The sequence below is a fragment of the Barbus barbus genome (assembly GCF_936440315.1).
Source record: "Barbus barbus genome assembly, chromosome: 39".
NCBI classification, from domain to species: Eukaryota; Metazoa; Chordata; class Actinopteri; order Cypriniformes; family Cyprinidae; genus Barbus; species Barbus barbus.
In genome coordinates, this window is record NC_136717.1 from 21,197,262 (window position 1) to 21,217,235 (window position 19,974).

The following is a 19,974-nucleotide window of genomic DNA, read 5'->3' on the forward strand; positions in this document are numbered from 1 at the left end:
AGTGGGGGCTGGATTTAAGGAATGCAACACTTGTCAGGAAATATTCCTTATCTTTGCGCGTCAGATCACCACAACTGTGGCACGCCGATGTGCACCACCAGAATATGACCCGCGTCTCTGAAACTTAAGTGCATCTGTCCTCTCCAGTCTAAGTGTGTACACTCGAAGACTCTGTAGGGGATTCCCATCTTCTGCCTTTTACGCAGGAGAATCCGTGCGCAATGAAGCTCTGCCTAGCGCGCACCTCTCCACATACCTGAGAGAGCGCACAAGATTTTACGCATGAAAATCACAGCTCGTTTCCAAACCAAACCATGGGCAACGCGTCGAACCAAGCCACAGCGAACAACGACACCGACCTGTTCGGCAGGAACGAAGACGTGGCCAAAATGGAGATCACAGCTTTAAGCGTCACCTTCCTCGTTGCGGTGATCGGAAATCTGTCCGTGCTGTTGGCCATGCACAACACTAAGAAGAAGAGCTCCCGCATGCACCTGTTCATCAAGCACCTGAGCCTCGCGGACCTGGTGGTGGCTTTCTTCCAGGTTCTTCCACAGCTCTGCTGGGAGATCACTTTCAGGTTTTACGGACCTGACTTCCTTTGCCGGATTGTCAAGCATCTCCAAGTCCTCGGCATGTTCGCGTCCACCTATATGATGGTGATGATGACACTGGACCGTTACATCGCCATATGCCACCCTCTGAAGACCCTCCAGCTGCCCACGAAGCGCGCCTACATCATGATCGGGTCCACTTGGCTCTGCAGCCTGCTGCTCAGCACCCCTCAATACTTCATCTTCTCTCTGAGCGAGATCCAGAACGGCTCGGATGTGTATGACTGCTGGGGCCACTTCATCGAGCCGTGGGGCATCCGAGCCTACATCACCTGGATCACCGTGGGCATCTTCCTCGTCCCCGTCATCATCCTCATGATCTGCTACGGGTTCATATGCCACAGTATCTGGAAGAACTTCAAGTCCAAGACCAAGAGAGGCACTCCGCACAGCACTAAGAACGGGATGATTGGAAAGGCGTCTGTCAGTAGTGTCACCATCATCTCAAGAGCCAAACTAAGAACAGTCAAGATGACATTCGTGATTGTTTTGGCGTACATTGTGTGCTGGGCTCCGTTCTTCATCGTGCAAATGTGGTCAGTCTGGGATGAAAACTTCTCCTGGGATGGTAAATTGCCTCAGGGTTACAAATTTAAATATATGTAAGCACAGTATTAAGTTTAAAAACGAGTCCAAGACTTTCAGAGGGTTGACGTTTTAAACATAAAATACCATTTCTGGTGTGAACGGTGATGGTCTTTTGTCTCTCTACTGCTGACGGTAAACTTCTTAAATAAGTTTAAACAAAACACTATTTTTGTAATATTTCCGTGGTGGATAATTCTTTAAAAAACTTGATAAACTGTAACAATAGTTTTGCTTTTCGACGTACCGCACACAAAAACAATGCCTCCTCGCGCAAATGCGATTTCCCTTCGCGAAATTATTTATTTATTATAGTAGTGGCCTAACTTTTGTAGTAACTGAAAACTTTGTTGAAACTTATATAAGTATATGGGTGAGGAGAAAATACAAGACGACCTAATAATTTTCTTCTGTTTTTATTTCAAGCCTTAATTAGGCAATTATAATAATAGGCTGAATAATATCTCAATTTATTCGCTTTAAATCTGGCTGTATTCACAATACAAACCAGGTGTAATTGCAATCATCTCCTAAAATAATTGCATACACGGTTTCCATTTCCTTGCTAATGAAAATGCAAATATAATTTCTATAATAATTAGGAACCATTCCTAAAAAGACCAAATTAGAAAGAACCAAATAAGTTCATTGGCCTACTGGATTCCAGATTCAATGTATTTTCCAGATCAGAACTTCAGTTTATCCAGGAAGATCTTATCTGTCTCTCAGAGGATTCTTTTCTGAATTCCATTGGCATTCAGACATTACAGGACACAAGGGGTTGTATTACTGTTTTTCATTCTTATCAGTTTATATACTGTGCCATTGCATAATGCTCATTATATAAATATTATATTGCCTTATTGGAAGTTTGTCTTCAAATCTGGAGTCATACTTGGAAAGACATATGAAAGGAAAAAACATTGATTACGTAACCTAATGCTGTCTCGATATATAAATCTGAAAGGGCATATTGATCTGTCTATAATTCATTTAAGCTTGAAAAACAGAAGAGCTGTGTATAATAGGAGCACAAAGACTCAAGAGTACCAATGAAGCAACTGATTTTCAGTAACAAGAAATCCAATCTACTACTTTGCTTTTCATCTGACTGAGTCAAAACGGATTTCAGTTCAAGTATAGATGTGACTGCTAAATGTAGTAAGTAAAATAAAAAAATAAAAAAAAAGAATATAAAATAAAATAACAAAATACACTATGAAAGCACATTATTTGAATGCTTGTCTTGATTCTTTGTTTTTTTTAACATATAAATTTTGTTAGGTTTTAACCTGCAACCTTTCGGTTACCAGCCCAAATCTTTAACAATGGACAAGGCTAACCACTCAATCTTTCTCTTTTTCAGATTCTGAAAATGCAGCGGTGACCCTCTCTGCCCTGCTGGCGAGTCTCAACAGCTGCTGTAACCCGTGGATCTACATGCTCTTCAGTGGACACCTCCTCTATGACTTCTTTGCCTGTTTCCCCTGCTGGAACAAACCCCAAAACACGTTACACAAAGAGGACTCGGACAGCAGCATCCGGAGGAACACCCTCCTGACCAAGCTGACTGCTGTCCGAACCAAAGATGGGTTTGACTCTGGGAAAGACCCGTGCAACTCCCGAAAGTCCAGTCAGTCTTTAGGGCTAGATTATTCCCGCAAATCCAGTCAGTGTTTGCAATTTGACTGTTCGCGCGAATCAAGTCAGAGCATTCCAGAGGAGTCCTAGGAGAGACATGAAAATAAATGTATAAATAAAATATATCTAATAATCTGTTTCATAATATATAATGATTTATTAACAAAAGAGAATTTAAGTTGTGGGGTGAGAGTCTGCTCGTTTTCTGCTTATATAAATTCCGAGAATGAGATTTTGGCCGTCTCATAATCGACACTGAATGAGTTTTGATAACCTAAAAATGTGTCCATTCTTATAAACGATGCATTTATTTTACAGCAGTTTATGTCGTGGTGCACTTTCCTTTACGACTAAAGTCTGTGACTTCAAGTTTGTGTTTTACTTGTGTTTAATATTGATAAGAACTTCAGCTTTATTCCTTAGGCTGACGTGTGTCTTATTTGTTTACACTGATAACATGAAGCTTTTTTGACTAGGTGGGAGTAAAAGAGTGTATCGTGAGTGTGCGTACGTGTCAGTGTTATGACTGACTAAATAATATTTTATTTCCACACTGTATAACTTGAGCTCTATCTTGTATTGGTCGTGCCAAACTTTAACTGAGCAAAATAACTAAAACTGAAACAGCTTGTCTGGTGTTTGGTGAACTGTTAATGCAAATACAAAGAATTTATGTGTATAAAAACTTGAATTTTGTTGTTTCAAAGAAAGAAATAAAAAAAACGTGAAGAGAATAAATCTCAAGACATGTGAATATATACAATTATCTCAACAAGAGCAAATAAAACATGCCAGTTACAAACAATCTGAATGTATGTCCACGGGTTTACATCAAAGTATGAGGATAAACAGACTTGTTTATTTAGAGCAATAGTTGACCAAAAAATGAAGAATTACCAACCTGTAAGCCATCCAAGATGTAGATCTGTTTGTTTTGATGAAACTTAGCATTACATCACTTGCTCACCAATGGATCCCCTGCAGTGAATGGGTGCCGTAAGAATGAGAGTCCAAACAGCTGATAACAACATCCCAATAATCCACAAGCAATCCACATGACTCCAATCCATCACTTAATGTCCTGTGACGTGAAAATCTGTGCATTTGTGACTTAAAATCATTGCTTTCAGCTAAAATACAAGTCCTCGATCCATAATATTGCTTTCTCGAGTGAAATTATTCATGATCCTTATATACACAGCCTCAAAAAATGTTTGGTTGACAGGTCTCTTCCAGATTCAGATGTATTATATTAGTAATAATGGTGCTGAGAACAAAAAACGATGGAATATAAACTTAATTAAGTTATTTTTACCGGCCCGATGAGATGTGGGTGTAATTTTCCACTGTGTTGACCAACGTATGCAATCTTGGTTGCATAACATGGGACCAGAACACACTCTTATAACGGAGTAACTCTTCCGCCCTTAAATGGACTGCGTAACTCACTATAAAATGCTCAAACCAAGTGGTATCTGCAACCTTATTCACATTTCTGAATTGTTATCGCATTGATTATTTTACCAGCTGCGCTCAAGGTGATTTAGTGAATGTATGAATGCAAGTCTTCTATAGTTCACACAGTTGATCCTTTACATCTGCTTCAATCTCAGTTCAGGTTACATTTAAACTCCCTTCATCTCCCACAGTTTTCCCTTATCTGCTAAAATGAAAACCCCAGAGGCTCCAATATGCCAATCCCAGTCTTACCAAGAGGCACGCTCTGGCTAAGCCGGAATTCAAACAACCTCGTCACATAATGCCGGTTCCATCCTCGGACCCGAACACCACTGGCAAGCAATCAGTGTTTTATTATAGGATTCAAACCCAATTGACAGGTAATATCAGGCTCATCTCTAAAACTAAATGTTGTGGATGGGTAAAGCTAGCTTTGTCAATGAGTCAAACAGAAAAGGTTATTTGTTTTTAGGCAGCAAATCTAATAAAGCCATATGGACTTTAAAAGACATTGAAAATATAGGGGAGGGAGATCCCACTAAAACAAGTGCAGAGACACATGCAAACTCAATCAGACTGAACCAGCTATGGTTCCACGAAGAACCTGTAACATCCATGGAATGTTCTTTATCATGTAAAAAGCTTTTCAGAACCTTTGACTGAAAGATTCTTTGAGGAACCAAAATTTATTTCTCTATATGCAGTGATTTGAAAACACCTTTCTGAGAGTCCCTGTCATTTTTAATTGTGGAGTGGGGCCTTTTTATGGAGTATTTCATTAATGTGTCACCCTCTCTTCAAACACTCACATCAGGTCTCTGTCTGACCAGGTCTGTCTGCTTGTTGGTGTAATTGGGATCACAGCGGTTACCTTGTCCTCACATGCCCCTGAATAACAAAGAAAGGTTAGATAAGTTCAAATAAAGTAGATGATGAAACTTTCTCTCTTCAGACTGATTCTAGAATGTTCACTGATTGGAGTCTTGGTTTAAAGGAATACGGTTTAAACAGCTCAGACATGCTGTTAATTACCACAGAAAATGTATAAAAGTAAACAAAAACGTGTTCAGTACTTAATTTACAACGGCGAACCATTGTTCCATAGACAACACTAAATGAGTGTTTCAAGGATATCAAAGAATGTTACTTACTTTAATCACAATCAGTTTGCATGAACGCATTGTTGTTCTATAGCTTGGCTCCAACCTAAACAATACATTACATTATTTTGCAAGGTTGCCAGGAAGGAAAGTGCATTGTTTAAGACAGGAAGTTTAGCTTTAGGGTTAATGGGGGAGAATCCAAAATAGAACAACTTTCATCATGCAGTTTGACTACTGAAGCCCTCCTGCCAAGCTCAAATGATGAGAACAAGCTCAACTCTATATATCTGTAGTTCTCATACTGTACATCCTTTCAAATGGCTTCCTCTCCAGCTGACTGCATCTTCTACACCTCACATCTCACACACTCAACCTGTTTCCCCTCGGCTATTTTTGTGAAATGCATTGCAGCCACAACACAGTAATGTTGTGACATTAGGGGTCAGTCTTGAACAACAGACATATTAGACACAATCTGGTCATTAAATCGCTCATTTTTTGCTCTGCCATGGAAATTATTCTGTTACAATGGTGCCAATTCTAAAATTGGAATTCCATGTAGCAAATACAGGGAAACTCATGAATGAAGTTTAAACTCTTCGACAGCAATTCTTCTCTTCCGGCATCCCTCGCTTCATTCCTTTCTCGCTCTGGCAACCTCCTGCAAGTGACATCATTCTTTCTCCTACTTTGAAATAAGCATCGCCATCTCCTTGTTTATTTTTCCACAGACTCCCAATCTCTCTGCACTCTCTGTGTTTATCCTGGAATATTTCTGTGTGTATCCTCCATTCCTCATCTGCCGAATGTCTGTTTTGCTGTGACACACATTACTTGTATATTATTGAATAGCAATTTATTTAATGTTTTCTCTTTGTTCCTTTATTGTCATTCATAAAGACTTATGTAGCTCTCTCATTTCATTCAAAAGATATTATGTAAGGACAAGCTGACAGATTGTTCTCTATCTATCTTTCAATAGATTTTTTTCTCTCTACAAGGAAACATAAGCTATCATCACTTCAGAGAAGAGCTGGCCACTTACCACATTAACCCATTGTTCTTTTTCAATGTAATTTATGGACCCAGCAGGAAGTGTTTTTTAGTTACTACAATCAAGCCATATTTTACTCCAAATGTCACGTCAGACTCAGCTCTTAGATGTTTGCTTAACTCTGAAGGTAGCCTATAATGCCCTATATTTCTCATATCATTTTAAGAAATGGATTTACTAATTGTCTTGTACCACCAAACAAATGGCATTTTGTTTAAAACACTTTTGTTGAAAGGCCTCAAATGCGTTCTTGCATCTGAATGTCTCAGATAAAATCATTTAGGAATGAGAACTTTAATACTAATATAAACTTGCACATTCAACAATTTTTTACAGTCACAATGAGATTTTCATTGGGCAAAAAGGTCTTTTGATTTCATTGAAGAAAAAAACAGATTTGAGGGAATCTAGCGAAACCTATTATGAACCATAACGTCTAGCATTTATGGTATGTCTGTAAAATCATTCCTCATTTGCCATGTCACTGAAAACCCCAAATCCTCATATAGACTTTTGCTGACCTCTATGGTTTCTCCTAAGATGTTACAACTTACACACAGTTCATGCAAAGCCATACAAAGCCAAACACTGATATATTTTTTCTTTAGATTTTTGGTTAAAATGAAATATTATGGACACCACCATTCATAGCTATACTAGCATTTTCAAATTTGACAAAATCTACCACATACATCATATTTACCAGATTTTAAATAATATTTTATTTATTTTATTGGTTTAACGTCAACAGCACTCATTTGCTGTAGGCTACTAAAAGAATATTTGTGCTGTAAAGTTTTCTATAATCCATAGTAGGCTATATTGTATTTAAATATTTAAAAAAGTAATCTTTTTTTGTTTTGTCTCCATGGCTGAGCTATAGCCTACGACAAAAAAAAAACTATATATTTTCTAATTAGTAACATTTATAATTTTAATGCTAAATTTATAATATGCATTTGTTTTAGTAGATTATTATTATTATTTCTTTTAGTCTACAGTACTCATTTAAACATAAAAACAAGGTTTTTCTCATGATATGCATCTAGTATTAAACATAGTAAAATAGACTGTAAAAAAGAAAAGCGTATTCTTTTTAATACTGTCCCCGGGCTTATTTACTGTATTTGGTTAGAAAACCAGGAGGAGCCTACCACAAACGGCTCTGATTGGTCGAAAGTGCGCCGCCTTTTGGTCACGTGATAGGCGTTGAGTCAATCACAAGCACGCATTCACGCACGGGGAAGCGCTACGAGCTGTCTGCATGTAGCCCGCCTGTAACTCCAATGCAATTGTGCAAAATCAAACCTATACGGATAACCAATTATGATTAATAAGGGTCTCATATGGAAACGAGTGCGGTCTTACGCTGGACCAGTTCCGAGGGCGAGGCACGGGCACCGGGCTGTGTCCATACGAGAGCTGGTGGTTGTGTTTGGAGGTGGAAACGAGGGAATAGCGACCAATCTGCATGTTTATAACTCGGGTAACTTTAGGGCTCTAATTAAACTGAATTACTGTAGCAAATCATTGGTTAATAATAATAATATACATTAAAATATTATTACTCTGTTATTATGTTTTCATGTTCATTAAAGCTGACTGGTGTATGTAACGTTACATTTAAATAGTTATAAATTCCATGACTTTTTAAAATTCATATTCCATGCTGATATACACAATAATTAATTAATTTGTTTCAGTGACCAGGCAGTGGTTCCTGCCAGCAGTGAGAGGTGATATCCCACCTGGCTGTGCTGCTCATGGCTTTGTTTGTGAAGGCACACGGATCCTGGTGTTTGGAGGGATGGTTGAATTTGGGCAGTATACCAACAGCCTCTATGAACTGCAGGTGAGCACTCAATGTAGCTTAGTTGATACCTAAATGAAAGCATCAATAGTTCATGATGGTCGTACATGGCTTTAGGAGGCCAGGGCCATAATTTCATATCTATTCTTTCAGGCCAGTCGATGGTTGTGGAAGAAACTCAAGCCGCGCCCACCAAGAAACGCATCACTTCCATGCCCACGGATTGGCCACAGCTTCACTCTTCATGCTAATAAGTGTTACCTTTTTGGTGGAATGGCCAATGACAGTGAAGACCCAAATGGCAATATACCACGGTGTGCATATTTACACGCCTATATGGAAGTCAAATGCAAAAACACATACTCACATGGATGATGTTTATTTGTGTCTCTATGCAGGTATTTAGATGACTTCTATGAGCTGGAGCTGCAGGTCCAGTCTGGGGTTAAAGGCTGGAACATCCCTGAAACCAAAGGTGGAGGTCCGTCAGCCAGAGAATCCCATAGTTCTGTGGTGTACTGTGGCAAGGGTGGAAGTGGCCCAAAGCTCTACATATTTGGGGGCATGTGTGGGCAGAGACTGAATGATTTGTGGCAACTAGACATTGGTAAGGCCTTGTTCATATTCATCAAAATAACAGAGCTGTATGACCTTTTTATATTAGTTAATTTAGTTCAAGCTTATGTTTTCATTAATTTCAGAGACTATGACTTGGTCATTACCTCTAATCAGAGGTCAGCTGCCACTACCCAGAAGTCTGCACACCTCCAATACGATTGGAAACAAGTAAAGCCATAGCCTGTTTCTTTTATTATTTACTGTACGAAGCTGTTCAGTTTGTGGTCCTAAAACGGGAAAGATAACAAAGCCCTGCAGATTTGCTAAATAATACCCAATATTATCTAATTATATTGCCTAATTTGACGATGCAGAGTTAAAAAATATAAATAAAAACTTTGCATCATTTAGTTTTTTCACACAGCAAAAATGATTTTTCATATGATATGTAGCAGCTTTAATGCACTCAGTGCAGTCGAGTTTAAAGCTGCAGTCCATAACTTCTTTTGGTTAAAAATGATCCGAAATCAATATTTGATTGCAATGCTGATGTTGTTAACATTAATAATTTGATAATAAAGTATAACAATAATAATTTGCACGGTTTGATGTGAAATGAGCTAACCAATTTTTAGATTAAATCACCATTGGTAGCACAATTTATTGTAATGCTTTTTTCCTCAGTTGGTCAGAACAAACATGGCAGACTTGTTACTTGTTCGGATGACAATATACGGTGAAAATTCTTATTTGGGTCATATATTCCAAGATGTAGGCAATAATCTGTGGTTGCGAAGTACAGTATATATCCACACCGGTGCGTTGACTGACTGCCACGCTTACTCCTCAAAACAAAACAATTATTATTAAATAATGAAGTTATAATTTAACTTACAATCGGCAAAAGAGTAAAGAAATATGTTTAATAAAAAAAATACTCAATTTAATGTTAAGTAACTTTACATAAGTTAATGCATAATAAAATTTTAAAAAATCTATATTTTTCTGTTTTCTGCTGTTTGGATGTAGTAAATCCATTTGGGTCATGTTTACAATTTTCCTTGTCACTCGCCATAATTCTTACCTTGAAATCAGGATTAGGCATAACATATGTCTTTAGAATCATTTATATACGTGAAAATCAGCTGAAACTTGAACAAATAACTGTAACCTGACTCAGAGGAAAATAGGAATCGTGTCTTTATTGCAGTTCTTCTGCAGATAATCAAAATCTTTTTTGGGGAAAAGTGTGCAATTCTAAAGCAAATCAGGCACTATTTCTGAAATCAGCACCACAAAATTTGTAAGAAACAAGTATTGGATTTCATTCAGCAAATATGGGCAGTGCAATTAGCAGTTTAATGTCATGTCACAGTTTCAAAATTCCCATTTGAGAAATGACAGCAGCTCTTCATGTAATTTTAACAAACCAGCAACTCTGAAAACCCATTAGAAATCCATTAGGGGTGAATTAGCCTCTTGGGTTTGCCTAGATATTGATGTCATTACTGAACAGCTCCATTGTCCATTTCTTCTCTCAATTTCACTTTGCAATAAAGTCAAGATGTTCTACTGTCAGAACAGTTATTCCAATGTCGTATAATTATTTTACCTCACACTGTCTCAATTTTTCTTTATCTTCTTGTTGTAGATTATATGTGTTTGGAGGCTGGGTTCCTGTTGGAGAGGCAGAGGATGCGCTTGCTACAGATGGAGTCAAGTGGGTCTGCACCAACTCTCTTTCCATGCTAAACCTTGGTATGATCAAGAATATTACATTGTTCTTGCAGCTAGATAATCACAAAAATTGCTTTATTAACATTACATGTTTTCTCTCTGTATGGTTTGCTTACTGTAGACACAATGACATGGCATGACTTGACACCGGAAGAACACCAGCAGGGATCGGCTTCCGACATACAGTTGGGCGAACAGGAAGAGGGTAATGCACACTGGCCAAAAGCACGAGCTGGACACTGCGCAGTAACCGTCGGCACTCGTCTGTATGTCTGGAGCGGGCGAGATGGATACAAAAAGTACAATAACTACCAGGTGTGCTGCAAAGATCTGTGGTACCTGGAAACAGGTGAGTGATACAGTCATTAAATCAACAAGTTTATCAAATCAAATCTAAATCAACAAGTTCATCAAATAAAATCTGAACATTTAAATCAACATGTTGTGATCTGCTGTGTGTAGAGAGGCCTCCCACTCCTGGTGCAGTGTTCCTTGTGAAGTCCACAATTAATATGCTGCATGTTGCCTGGCGGCCTCTACCTGCAGCTGAATGTTATTTGCTTCAACTGCAGCCTATCACATCTCAGTCTGCTTCCACTGAACCACAATCCACACCATCAGACACTGGAGACAGAAAGGAATCTGTACAAACAGGTATTATATATACAAATTATTCTGTGTTTTGTGTTCAAAGTACTCAAATTTAATTTTGGAAAAGGTGTAAGAACCCTGTGAATATTATTTGTAATTTAAATAAGTGTTATTTATACGTAAATGTTTTATTTTATTTGTTAACTTTCTGTCTAGACTCCCAGCTAAGTGCAGATGTCAAAGTTAAAGAAGAGAAAGAATCTTCATCACAGGTCAGATTTCTGCATTTTAGTGTATTTTATATATAATTTTTTTTTTTAAATTAATCTCACAGGGCCTTTCTCATTTCAGGAAAGCATTTTGAGGACAAAACAACTAGGTGAGGACAGGGCAGACATCCGGTCAAAAGGTTACAATGGTAGAAAAGTGTGGAACACTGCTTCTGTTATGTAGATTAATATCCATGTTTATTTCCACTCTTGCATTCTTACTTTTGGTTTAGTCACTCACACACACATACATATATATATATATATATATATACCTGATTATGTATTTTTAATGTGCATAATCAAAGATCATGGAGGTGTTTCCGTGATGCCATCAAACGTGAATAAGGCTGGTAAGCTGAATAGTACATCTCAGTGCCAGAAAGGTAAGAGCACACACTTCCTGTTGAAAATAGATCAGTTGTTACTGTAGTTTTCCTTTATTACTAATTATATTATCATTCACAGAACGAGACATTTCTCCGATACCATCCCAACAGGTAGGGTGTTACATTGAGTTTCTCTACTTATATGGGTATGAAGCTCTTAAAAACACTGACACATTTTCTCCCTTTGCCCTTACAGTCTGAGGACTCTGTGTGGTTCGATGTGGGTGTGTTTAAAACACTGTATTATGAGGTTACACACTACTTCCTGCCTTCTGAGGAAGGTGACATGGCATCGACCCTGTTTGGTCGAAACTCATCTGACAGTGAGGTTTGTCTGTGGTACTGGTTTGATACTACCATACCTAATTGTAACGGTTTCCAGCTGTGACAGTGAGTTTCACGTCACCACTTTCTGTCCGCCAGTGGGAGTTGCCAGGTCCTCATTGCTTTAAGGATCGTGAGAAGCAGGAATTGGCCTCAGGAGTCACATATAAATTCAGGGTGGCCGGACTGAACAGCCGTGGCCTGGGCAACTTCAGTCCCGTCAGTGAGTTTAAAACCTGCCAGCCGGGATTTCCTGGAGCGCCATCTGCTGTAAAAATCACCAAGGTACAATCAGTCTTCTCAGTGATGACGAACATTTTGTGTTCAAAGACATTTAGATGCTATGTTATGATTTCAGGATAAAGATTCAGTGCATATCACCTGGGAGCCTCCCACCTCTCCTTCAGGTAAGATCACAGAGTATTCTATGTACTTGGCTGTGAGGAAGAGTCGAGGGAACAGCGTGGAGCGACCTGGCGAGCTGGCCTTCATCCGAATCTACCGTGGTACCAAGACCTCATGCACAGTCAGCGAAAGCCAGCTGAGCAACGCACACATCGACTGCTCGGCACGGCCTGCTGTTGTCTTCCGTATCGCTGCCAAGAACGAGCAGGGCTACGGTCCGGCCACTCAGATCCGCTGGCTGCAAGGTGTGCAAAAACTTCTAAAGCTTTGACTCATTAATGTGTATCCTCATCAAATCCTCATTTGTGACCCTGGACCACAAAACCTGTCTTAAGTAGCACAGGTAAATTTGTAGTAATAGCCAACAGTACATTGTATGGGTCAAAATGATCGATTTTTCTTTTATGATAAAAATCATTAGGATATTATGTAAAGATGTTCTAAGATATTTTGGAAATTTCCTACCGTAAATGTATCAAAACTTAATTTTTGATCAATAATATGCATTGCTAAGAACTTCGTTTGGACAACTTTAAAGGCTATTTTCTCTATTTTTTTTTTTTTTTTTTGCACGCTCAGTTTCCAGATTTTCAAATAATTGTATAACAAACCAACATCAACGGAATGCTTATTTATTCAGCTTTCAGTATAAATCCATTTAAAAAACTGACCTTTATGGCTGGTTTTGTGGTCCAGGGTCACAATTGTCCTTGGGTTGATGTATTGAAGTTGGGCTGGTCCTAATGAAGGTGTCTTATTTAAATAACCTTTGGTTTTTATGGCACAGCCATGAAACACACACACACACACACACACACACACACACACATATATATATATATATATATATATATATATATATATATATATATATATATATGCTAAGCGAATTCAATTTCACTGTTCTTTAAAAAATGTTTTCTCTTTTTTACTTTTTTTCCCCCCAGAGTAGTATGTTGCTTTTAGAAAAACAGCAATTATGGCATTTAAACTCTACACAAACAATCATAATTTCGATAATTAAAGAAATATCAAAGAGCCCACTTTTATTATAGCATTGTTGATGCTGTTGATGTTTATTGGTCAAGTATTTAACCAAAAATACAGTAAAAACAATATTGTGAAATGTTATTATAATTTATTTTTGTGATGGCAAAGCTGAATTTTCAGCATCATCACTCCAGCCTTAAATGTCACACGATCCTTCATAAATCATTCTAATATGCTGATTTAGTGCTCGAGAATAATTTCTTAATGTTGAAAACAGTTGTACTGATTAATATGTATTAATCGGCACATAACCGCAATACATTTTTTTAGGTTAATTTGATGAATAGAAAGTTCAAAAGAACAGTATCTTTGAGATAAATATTTTGTAACATTATAAATGCCTTTACTGTCACTTTTGATCAATATCAGTGTCAAATAAAAATATTAATTTCTTTAATTTCCCAAACTTCTGAACATTAATTTACACTGCAATATTATATCAATGCAATATACAGTCTGGTCCTAACTGTTTTATATGTCGTCCTACAGATGCCAGTAAACTGAAATCATCAGTGACGCAGGCAGACTCCAGTCCTCAAGCAGCAGAGCCTGACACCACCTGCAGATGAACTCTCACCCCCGATGGGTCACTGACTGCCAAAGCTCTAATACTTCAGGACTGCATTTTACTCTTTATTATTCCACAACGCCTTTTGCCATTTTAAATGATCTCTTCTGATGACTGATCTCAGTCCACTCTTTTTTTTATATCTAGATTGCCTTTTAATGTCATGGTATCATTTATACTGTAAGCTTTAGGTTTATCAGTATCAGTCAAAAAGGTCATTATCACTGTAAAATGTACATATTACGTTAACACTTTTTATACTGAGTTCATAAATTAATTTTTATTATGTATTGTTGTAGCCACAGGCAACTTTTTTTTTTTAATATACCTTCAAATCCCTACTATGGTTTTTGTGAGCAAAACTTTTTTCACGCCTTAATGGAAAATGAGCTACTTCCCCATATCTTAAACTGCATGTGTGTTTCTTAAAATAGGCTCCTGTATTTTTAGGAACTGCATAATTGACAGTAGCTGGAACATAAACAGCTCCACCAGAGCTCCCTTCATTTCTTTTTTTTTTTTTTTTTCATTCGACTGAGCAAATTTTTGATTGCGGGGTTTTTTTTTTCTTCTTTTTTTTCAAAAGCTGTCCAATTCTTACTCTTAACAGATTTTTTTTATAGCATAACTGGAATAAACTTTTTGGAGTAAGTTTTGGTTTTGTTACCATTACAAAAATGACTACTAGGACATCCTACATTTTGCCATAAAAGCGTAAATTCTGCAATTTGGATTAAATATTCAGTGCATTAATTAAACAATAATACACATATACCCTGCACAAATTAGTATAATCTGTCTACTGGGGGATTTTTAATATCCCATTTGTAGAATTGCTTATGCAGTTAAATACACTGCCCTCCAAAAGTTTGGAAATGCCCTAGAAAAGTGGGGTTTTGGACAATATTGGCATGAATCCTTTTTAATTTGTCATAATTTTGCACTGATAAGGGACAACACAAACATATTACATAAACAGTTTATACATGGAAAGAACTTAAATTTTCGATTCATCAAAATATCCTCAAATAGCTATTTGTAAAGTATCTGACATAAATTGTGTTCCAATTGGTTCATTGTATTCTAACCTTAATTGGCAATCAATTGTTGAAGCTATTAAGGTGTGCTGACCCAAAAATCTTTTAAAAACCCGGGCCAAGTTTAAACCAGTAACCAGGCATCACAGCTGGCAAAGGGGCATGTCTGACTTTGACATGTATATATTGCCATTATTATGTAATCAAAATTAAAATTATTATTACTGGTCTTCAATGATAATGTCAAGTTACTTTAATGTATTTGCACCAAAAAATAAGGATTTATGCTGATGTAGTCCAAAACCACACTTTGCCAGGGGTGTTTCCAAAGTTTTGGAGGGCAGTGTACATTACTTTAGAGATTATATATGTATTAATGTTCCATTAGCATGTCACTAACCTAGAGAACTACAAAGAGTATTAATTAAACAGAGAGTGCTATTTTAAACCGAGCTCTTAAAAACATTTCTACAACCCTTTCTTGATTGCAAAATAATCTTTGACAATATAGGAATTTTCATGGAACATTCGTTCCACAAAATTTCAGTCACAAATATAATTTTTTTTGACATACACTCTCATAATGGTCTTCTTATGTGGACTACAATTTTCTAAAAAATGTATTGCAATAAAGTTTAGTTGGAAACACTTATGACAAGGCACACATTTGTTCAAATTAATTTGAACAAAATGAATTTGTTCAAATTAATTTTGATCTTGACCATTTTCATCAGCTTCTTTTGTAATATTCATGGGTGTTTTTTAAAACATACTTTAATCAACATTCAAACAAAGACAGATCACTTTTTTTTATTCAAAGAATCAGCATAACAATGTCTGTTCAATATGTTAATTAAGACCAAATGTCATATCAAATGAAAATTCCCTTGATTCTGGGAATGTAAATTGTCAATATGGCCTTTCTATCTTCCCACTGCCCCATCCCAAACTTTAAAAATTATTGAATACAAGAAACCCCTCCAAAAAAGTAATAATTTGGTTCGGCCTGTACCAAACAGACCATTCAAAAACTGGCCTAAATATAATACTGAATGAATTACAAGACATCACTTAATATCAAATCAGCCTCCTGGCAACAGGCACTTTTGTTCCTGCTCTGGTAACCAGGCATCTCTTGGTCTTCCAGCACTGACCTGAAAACTTTGCAAGGCAAGAGATAAGTCTGTCTGGTCACCGGACAGGCTACTAGATATAAGTCAGGCCGGTCTTCGGTCATGAGAATTGTATCTGCTGAACGCCAGGGATCTGAAGGATCAGAAAAAGAGAGAGGGTTAAATAGTGAGCATAACTAAAATCTTACAACAGTAAATGGTTCAGTGTCATCAGGAATCTTCAGTCATATATCTGTAGTTTAACATGGGTTGGTTTACATACTAACCTGCTGGTATGAGGTGGTATATACCATCACATTCTGTTGCTGGCCATCAGCAGTGATCAGTCCTGCAGGCAACTGACCGGCTGGAAGTTAAAAGTAACACAACATTAATTTATTATGTAAACCTTTCAAGACACTAAAATCTATAAATAGGCAAGAGAATAATGCTGTATGTTTCTACTGCATCAAATTTTCTGAACAAGGCACAAGAATATATAAGCTATATGAATGAAACAGATTGCACTTACTGAAACTGTCATCTGTAAGCTCTTCTCCAAGGCCTTCGCTGACTGTAACCGGAGTGATGCCTTTCTCACCCTTCATTGCCTTGGAAACATGAATATGTTACTTCACTTCTAACCACAATTTGTGCTCTAAAAATTATATTCATGATGACACATGCAGGTATTGCTTTTGTATAAATGACATTCTGCAACATTCCAATTCAAAAGTGCAGGGGATATGTCTCTCTCAAAGATCCTTTATATTAATGTTTTAGCCCATGAACTGAAATTTATTATTAATTTTGCATACGTGAGTGAGTGAATAATACCTCTCTGAACTTCTGCAGGTAGAGTTTAAGCGGCTCCACGTACATGTCAAAACCCAGATTGGACATAGCAAACAAGATGTCCTCTCCGTTTATGGTTTTGCGTTTCTCTTGATGGCATCTCTCGCTGGCCTCAGATGTGATGAAGCTGATGAACTCGCTCACACACTCCTGCACACACTCTTTTGCATCCTTTGCTATCTGTGTGATGAGAGAGATGACAGAAGCAATCAAGGTTACTTATACATAAGACTAGGATTTATATAGATGCACTCAAAAAGAACAATTTCTAGCTAATAAAACATATAGAAAACATAGTTTTTTTGTTGGTATTATGAGTTCTCCATACCTGGAAACAATTTTAAAATTCTCTAATATTACCTTTCCAGTCTGTGGGATGGCATTCTTCATGATGCGGGCAACATTTGCGATGGGAAGGTAGATGTCCTGCTCTCGGAAATGGTCTTTACTGCCGTTGCCATCCTCATGGTCATTGAAACTTTCATCCCCGTCATCTGCACATAAGAGGAAAAAACACATGACAATGGATGGACAATAAAACTTCTCTCAAATAATCATGTTCTTCATTATCTCTAACACAGACTATTGATTTATGGTGCCATCATGTCCATACCATCCTGGGTCTGTAAGACATATGTCCCTCCTGTCATATACTCTCCAGTTATTCCTAACTGAGTGGTATCTGTGGTGCTGCCGTCTCCGTCCATCTGAAAACACAAACAGGACAATGGGGGTCAAGACATTTATTTCAATTACAGCTTTATAATGAGCGAAAATATTCACTCGTGACCCACGACAACTATAAAACTCTCGAGCATAAAAAGCATAATTAATAATACTGAATAACCATACTAAATTATAACCGTATATACAATATTTATAAAACACTTACGAATTTAGCAGACGCTTTTATCCAAAGAGAAACAAAAAGTAATTCGTCAAAGAACCAACAAAAATCGCAATAACGCCAGGTTTATTAGACAAACTAGATTAAACAGCTAGAAAATATACTTTTAAAAATGCAAATAATAAAATAAATATGTACGTGGCTTTATTAATATCGATAATAACTGGTCATATAAAGTTAATTATTTGTATGTATTTCTGGCAGCCTTTGTTTTGATAGTCAGCTAGCAGGTTAGCATCGTCCCAGCTCAAGCTAACACATTACACACATCTAACATTGGAAAATATATGGTTTATGAACTATTAGGGTAGCTAATTTAAATAGAAATGAACTGTCTTCTTTTCTAATTAGACTCGCTGTTTATTAAATGTGGTTTACGTTATATGTGGATTCGGGCCCTCGCGTGGATGTAGCCTCCATGTCTCCACTCAAATAATCCCTTACCCATCCTCAAACCTTCATTCTTTTAAGACTTCCTGTATTTAACGGCTGCTTCGGCCTGGTAAAACCTGTAAAGACCTGCCGGTATCGGCCTTTTCTATCCGTTAAACACGAGAATTACCGCTGAAGCAGATCATTTGACCGGAGCCACAAATACAAACCTGACTCGCGCTCGCGCTGCAACTTGATTGGACGCCGGAAATGGAGCTGCGCGAGACCGTTTGTGCACGCGTGCACGTTGGTCACCAGGGGGCGCGCATGAAATTATATTGTGAATATTGGAAGAGATTGCATTTAATGACATTTCTATGTTCCGTTTATCTAGTGCAAATCGTTTTTATTGGCCTTAATCATTAAAACGTTGTTTTTTCATCATGTTCCCTTCATTTGGTTTGATGACATGATCCATACTCATTACGTAGGCTATGCATGCCTAGGCCTATTATCATATAAATTAATTTTATGGAAATAGGTGGAAATCCTATACACACTTCCCTCTAATTTCCCTTTCCTTCTCTTTTTCATGTCTCAGGTAAAGATTAATGGTGCTAGAGCTCAATTTGACTAAAGAACTGAATGAGGTGGATTTCAAATGCAGTGTTTGTTTATCATAAACTGTGAAACCTTTCTTTTTTCTGCTTTCTTTGCTTCATATTTTTATTTTTTTCTTTATGGGTGAATAATGCACCTGTGGTGATGCTTCATTACTTTGAAAGTGCCATATGCTCAATGTGATGCAAACATATGTTGCACAGTGAAGTGAAAAAGTAATGCTCTGCTTCTCTCTGAATGTGGATGGATGATATGGTTTGGTCTCTTTCATTATTTTTTGAAAGTTTTTTGAAGTCCAATAAATGTGCATAGTTCACTCCTAAACAACAAATTAAAGTGGAAAAAATTAATATAATTTTTAATTTGACTAATTTACCAGATGCTTGTGCAAAGAAGCAAACCTTTCCTAAGAGCAGCAGTTTAATCGCAGCCAGCTCTGAAATATTAAAATATAATTACAAAACCCTGATATGCTCATTCCTGACCTGAGTGGAGGGAAAAGAGAATTATGTTTAATGCATTTTAATACTTAAGGCGCTGTTATTTCCTCATTAGTGTACAGCAATGGCTTTAACTAATTGCTTACAGTCAAATAAAAAATAACAGTATTTCACCCCTGGCTGCATAAACTGGCACAAAAGCTACACTTACAGGCTGACCACAAATAAAGTTTCCCAGCATACTTTTTATGCTGTTATTTCTCGCTGTACAGTAAAAACTCTCCTCTCTTCCCCTCACAGGGTCTCAGTAGACATTAACACCATGACCTTGTAATTCTGGTCTAATTCCCTGAGTGCTTCCTCTTGGGAAAGGACAGCTCAGAAAGTGCCTCTAATCAGCAGGTCCAGAATGCAAAATCACTCATGAATTTTAAACATTTCTGCTTCAGTCAGCACTGAATGCTGTGGACCGTG

General features: G+C 37.3%; 3 protein-coding genes across 10 annotated transcripts; 2 read left to right on the forward strand and 1 right to left on the reverse strand.

Annotated features, from left to right (window-relative positions):
* Positions 1-314: 314 nt before the first annotated feature.
* avpr1ab (arginine vasopressin receptor 1Ab) lies at positions 315-2,930 on the forward strand (the record flags this gene model as incomplete). Its single annotated transcript, XM_079398725.1, has 2 exons — positions 315-1,182; positions 2,566-2,930. The coding sequence occupies 2 exons, from the start codon at positions 315-317 to the stop codon at positions 2,928-2,930; spliced, it is 1,233 nt and encodes a 410-aa protein (XP_079254851.1).
* Positions 2,931-7,652: 4,722 nt separating this feature from the next.
* Positions 7,653-15,836, forward strand: hcfc2 (host cell factor C2). 3 transcript variants are annotated; one of them, XR_013783232.1, is made up of 17 exons: positions 7,653-7,941; positions 8,159-8,307; positions 8,419-8,579; positions 8,664-8,872; positions 8,967-9,051; positions 10,475-10,581; positions 10,682-10,909; positions 11,023-11,214; positions 11,368-11,423; positions 11,503-11,530; positions 11,729-11,806; positions 11,889-11,920; positions 12,006-12,137; positions 12,233-12,418; positions 12,492-12,783; positions 14,078-15,000; positions 15,538-15,836. XR_013783232.1 is itself a non-coding variant. In XM_079399562.1 (16 exons), exons 1-16 carry the CDS (start codon positions 7,782-7,784, stop codon positions 14,155-14,157), a joined length of 2,175 nt encoding a protein of 724 aa, XP_079255688.1. In that variant the 5' UTR covers positions 7,653-7,781; the 3' UTR covers positions 14,158-15,836. The 3 variants fall into 3 exon arrangements, 2 of the variants coding, with proteins under 2 accessions (XP_079255688.1, XP_079255689.1); XM_079399562.1 differs by having other exon boundaries at positions 14,078-15,836; XM_079399563.1 differs by lacking the exon at positions 8,419-8,579 and having other exon boundaries at positions 7,672-7,941; positions 14,078-15,836.
* On the reverse strand, positions 15,065-18,696 carry nfyba (nuclear transcription factor Y, beta a). 6 transcript variants are annotated; one of them, XM_079399567.1, is made up of 7 exons: positions 18,670-18,696; positions 17,774-17,867; positions 17,521-17,654; positions 17,143-17,340; positions 16,838-16,916; positions 16,593-16,672; positions 15,065-16,459 (listed from the first exon to the last, which is right to left on the reverse strand). In XM_079399567.1, the coding sequence occupies exons 2-7, from the start codon at positions 17,865-17,867 to the stop codon at positions 16,427-16,429; spliced, it is 618 nt and encodes a 205-aa protein (XP_079255693.1). In that variant the 5' UTR covers positions 18,670-18,696; the 3' UTR covers positions 15,065-16,426. The 6 variants fall into 6 exon arrangements, with proteins under 6 accessions (XP_079255693.1, XP_079255695.1, XP_079255696.1 ...); XM_079399569.1 differs by having other exon boundaries at positions 15,958-16,459; positions 18,512-18,682; XM_079399570.1 differs by having other exon boundaries at positions 15,958-16,459; positions 18,496-18,682.
* Positions 18,697-19,974: the final 1,278 nt, after the last annotated feature.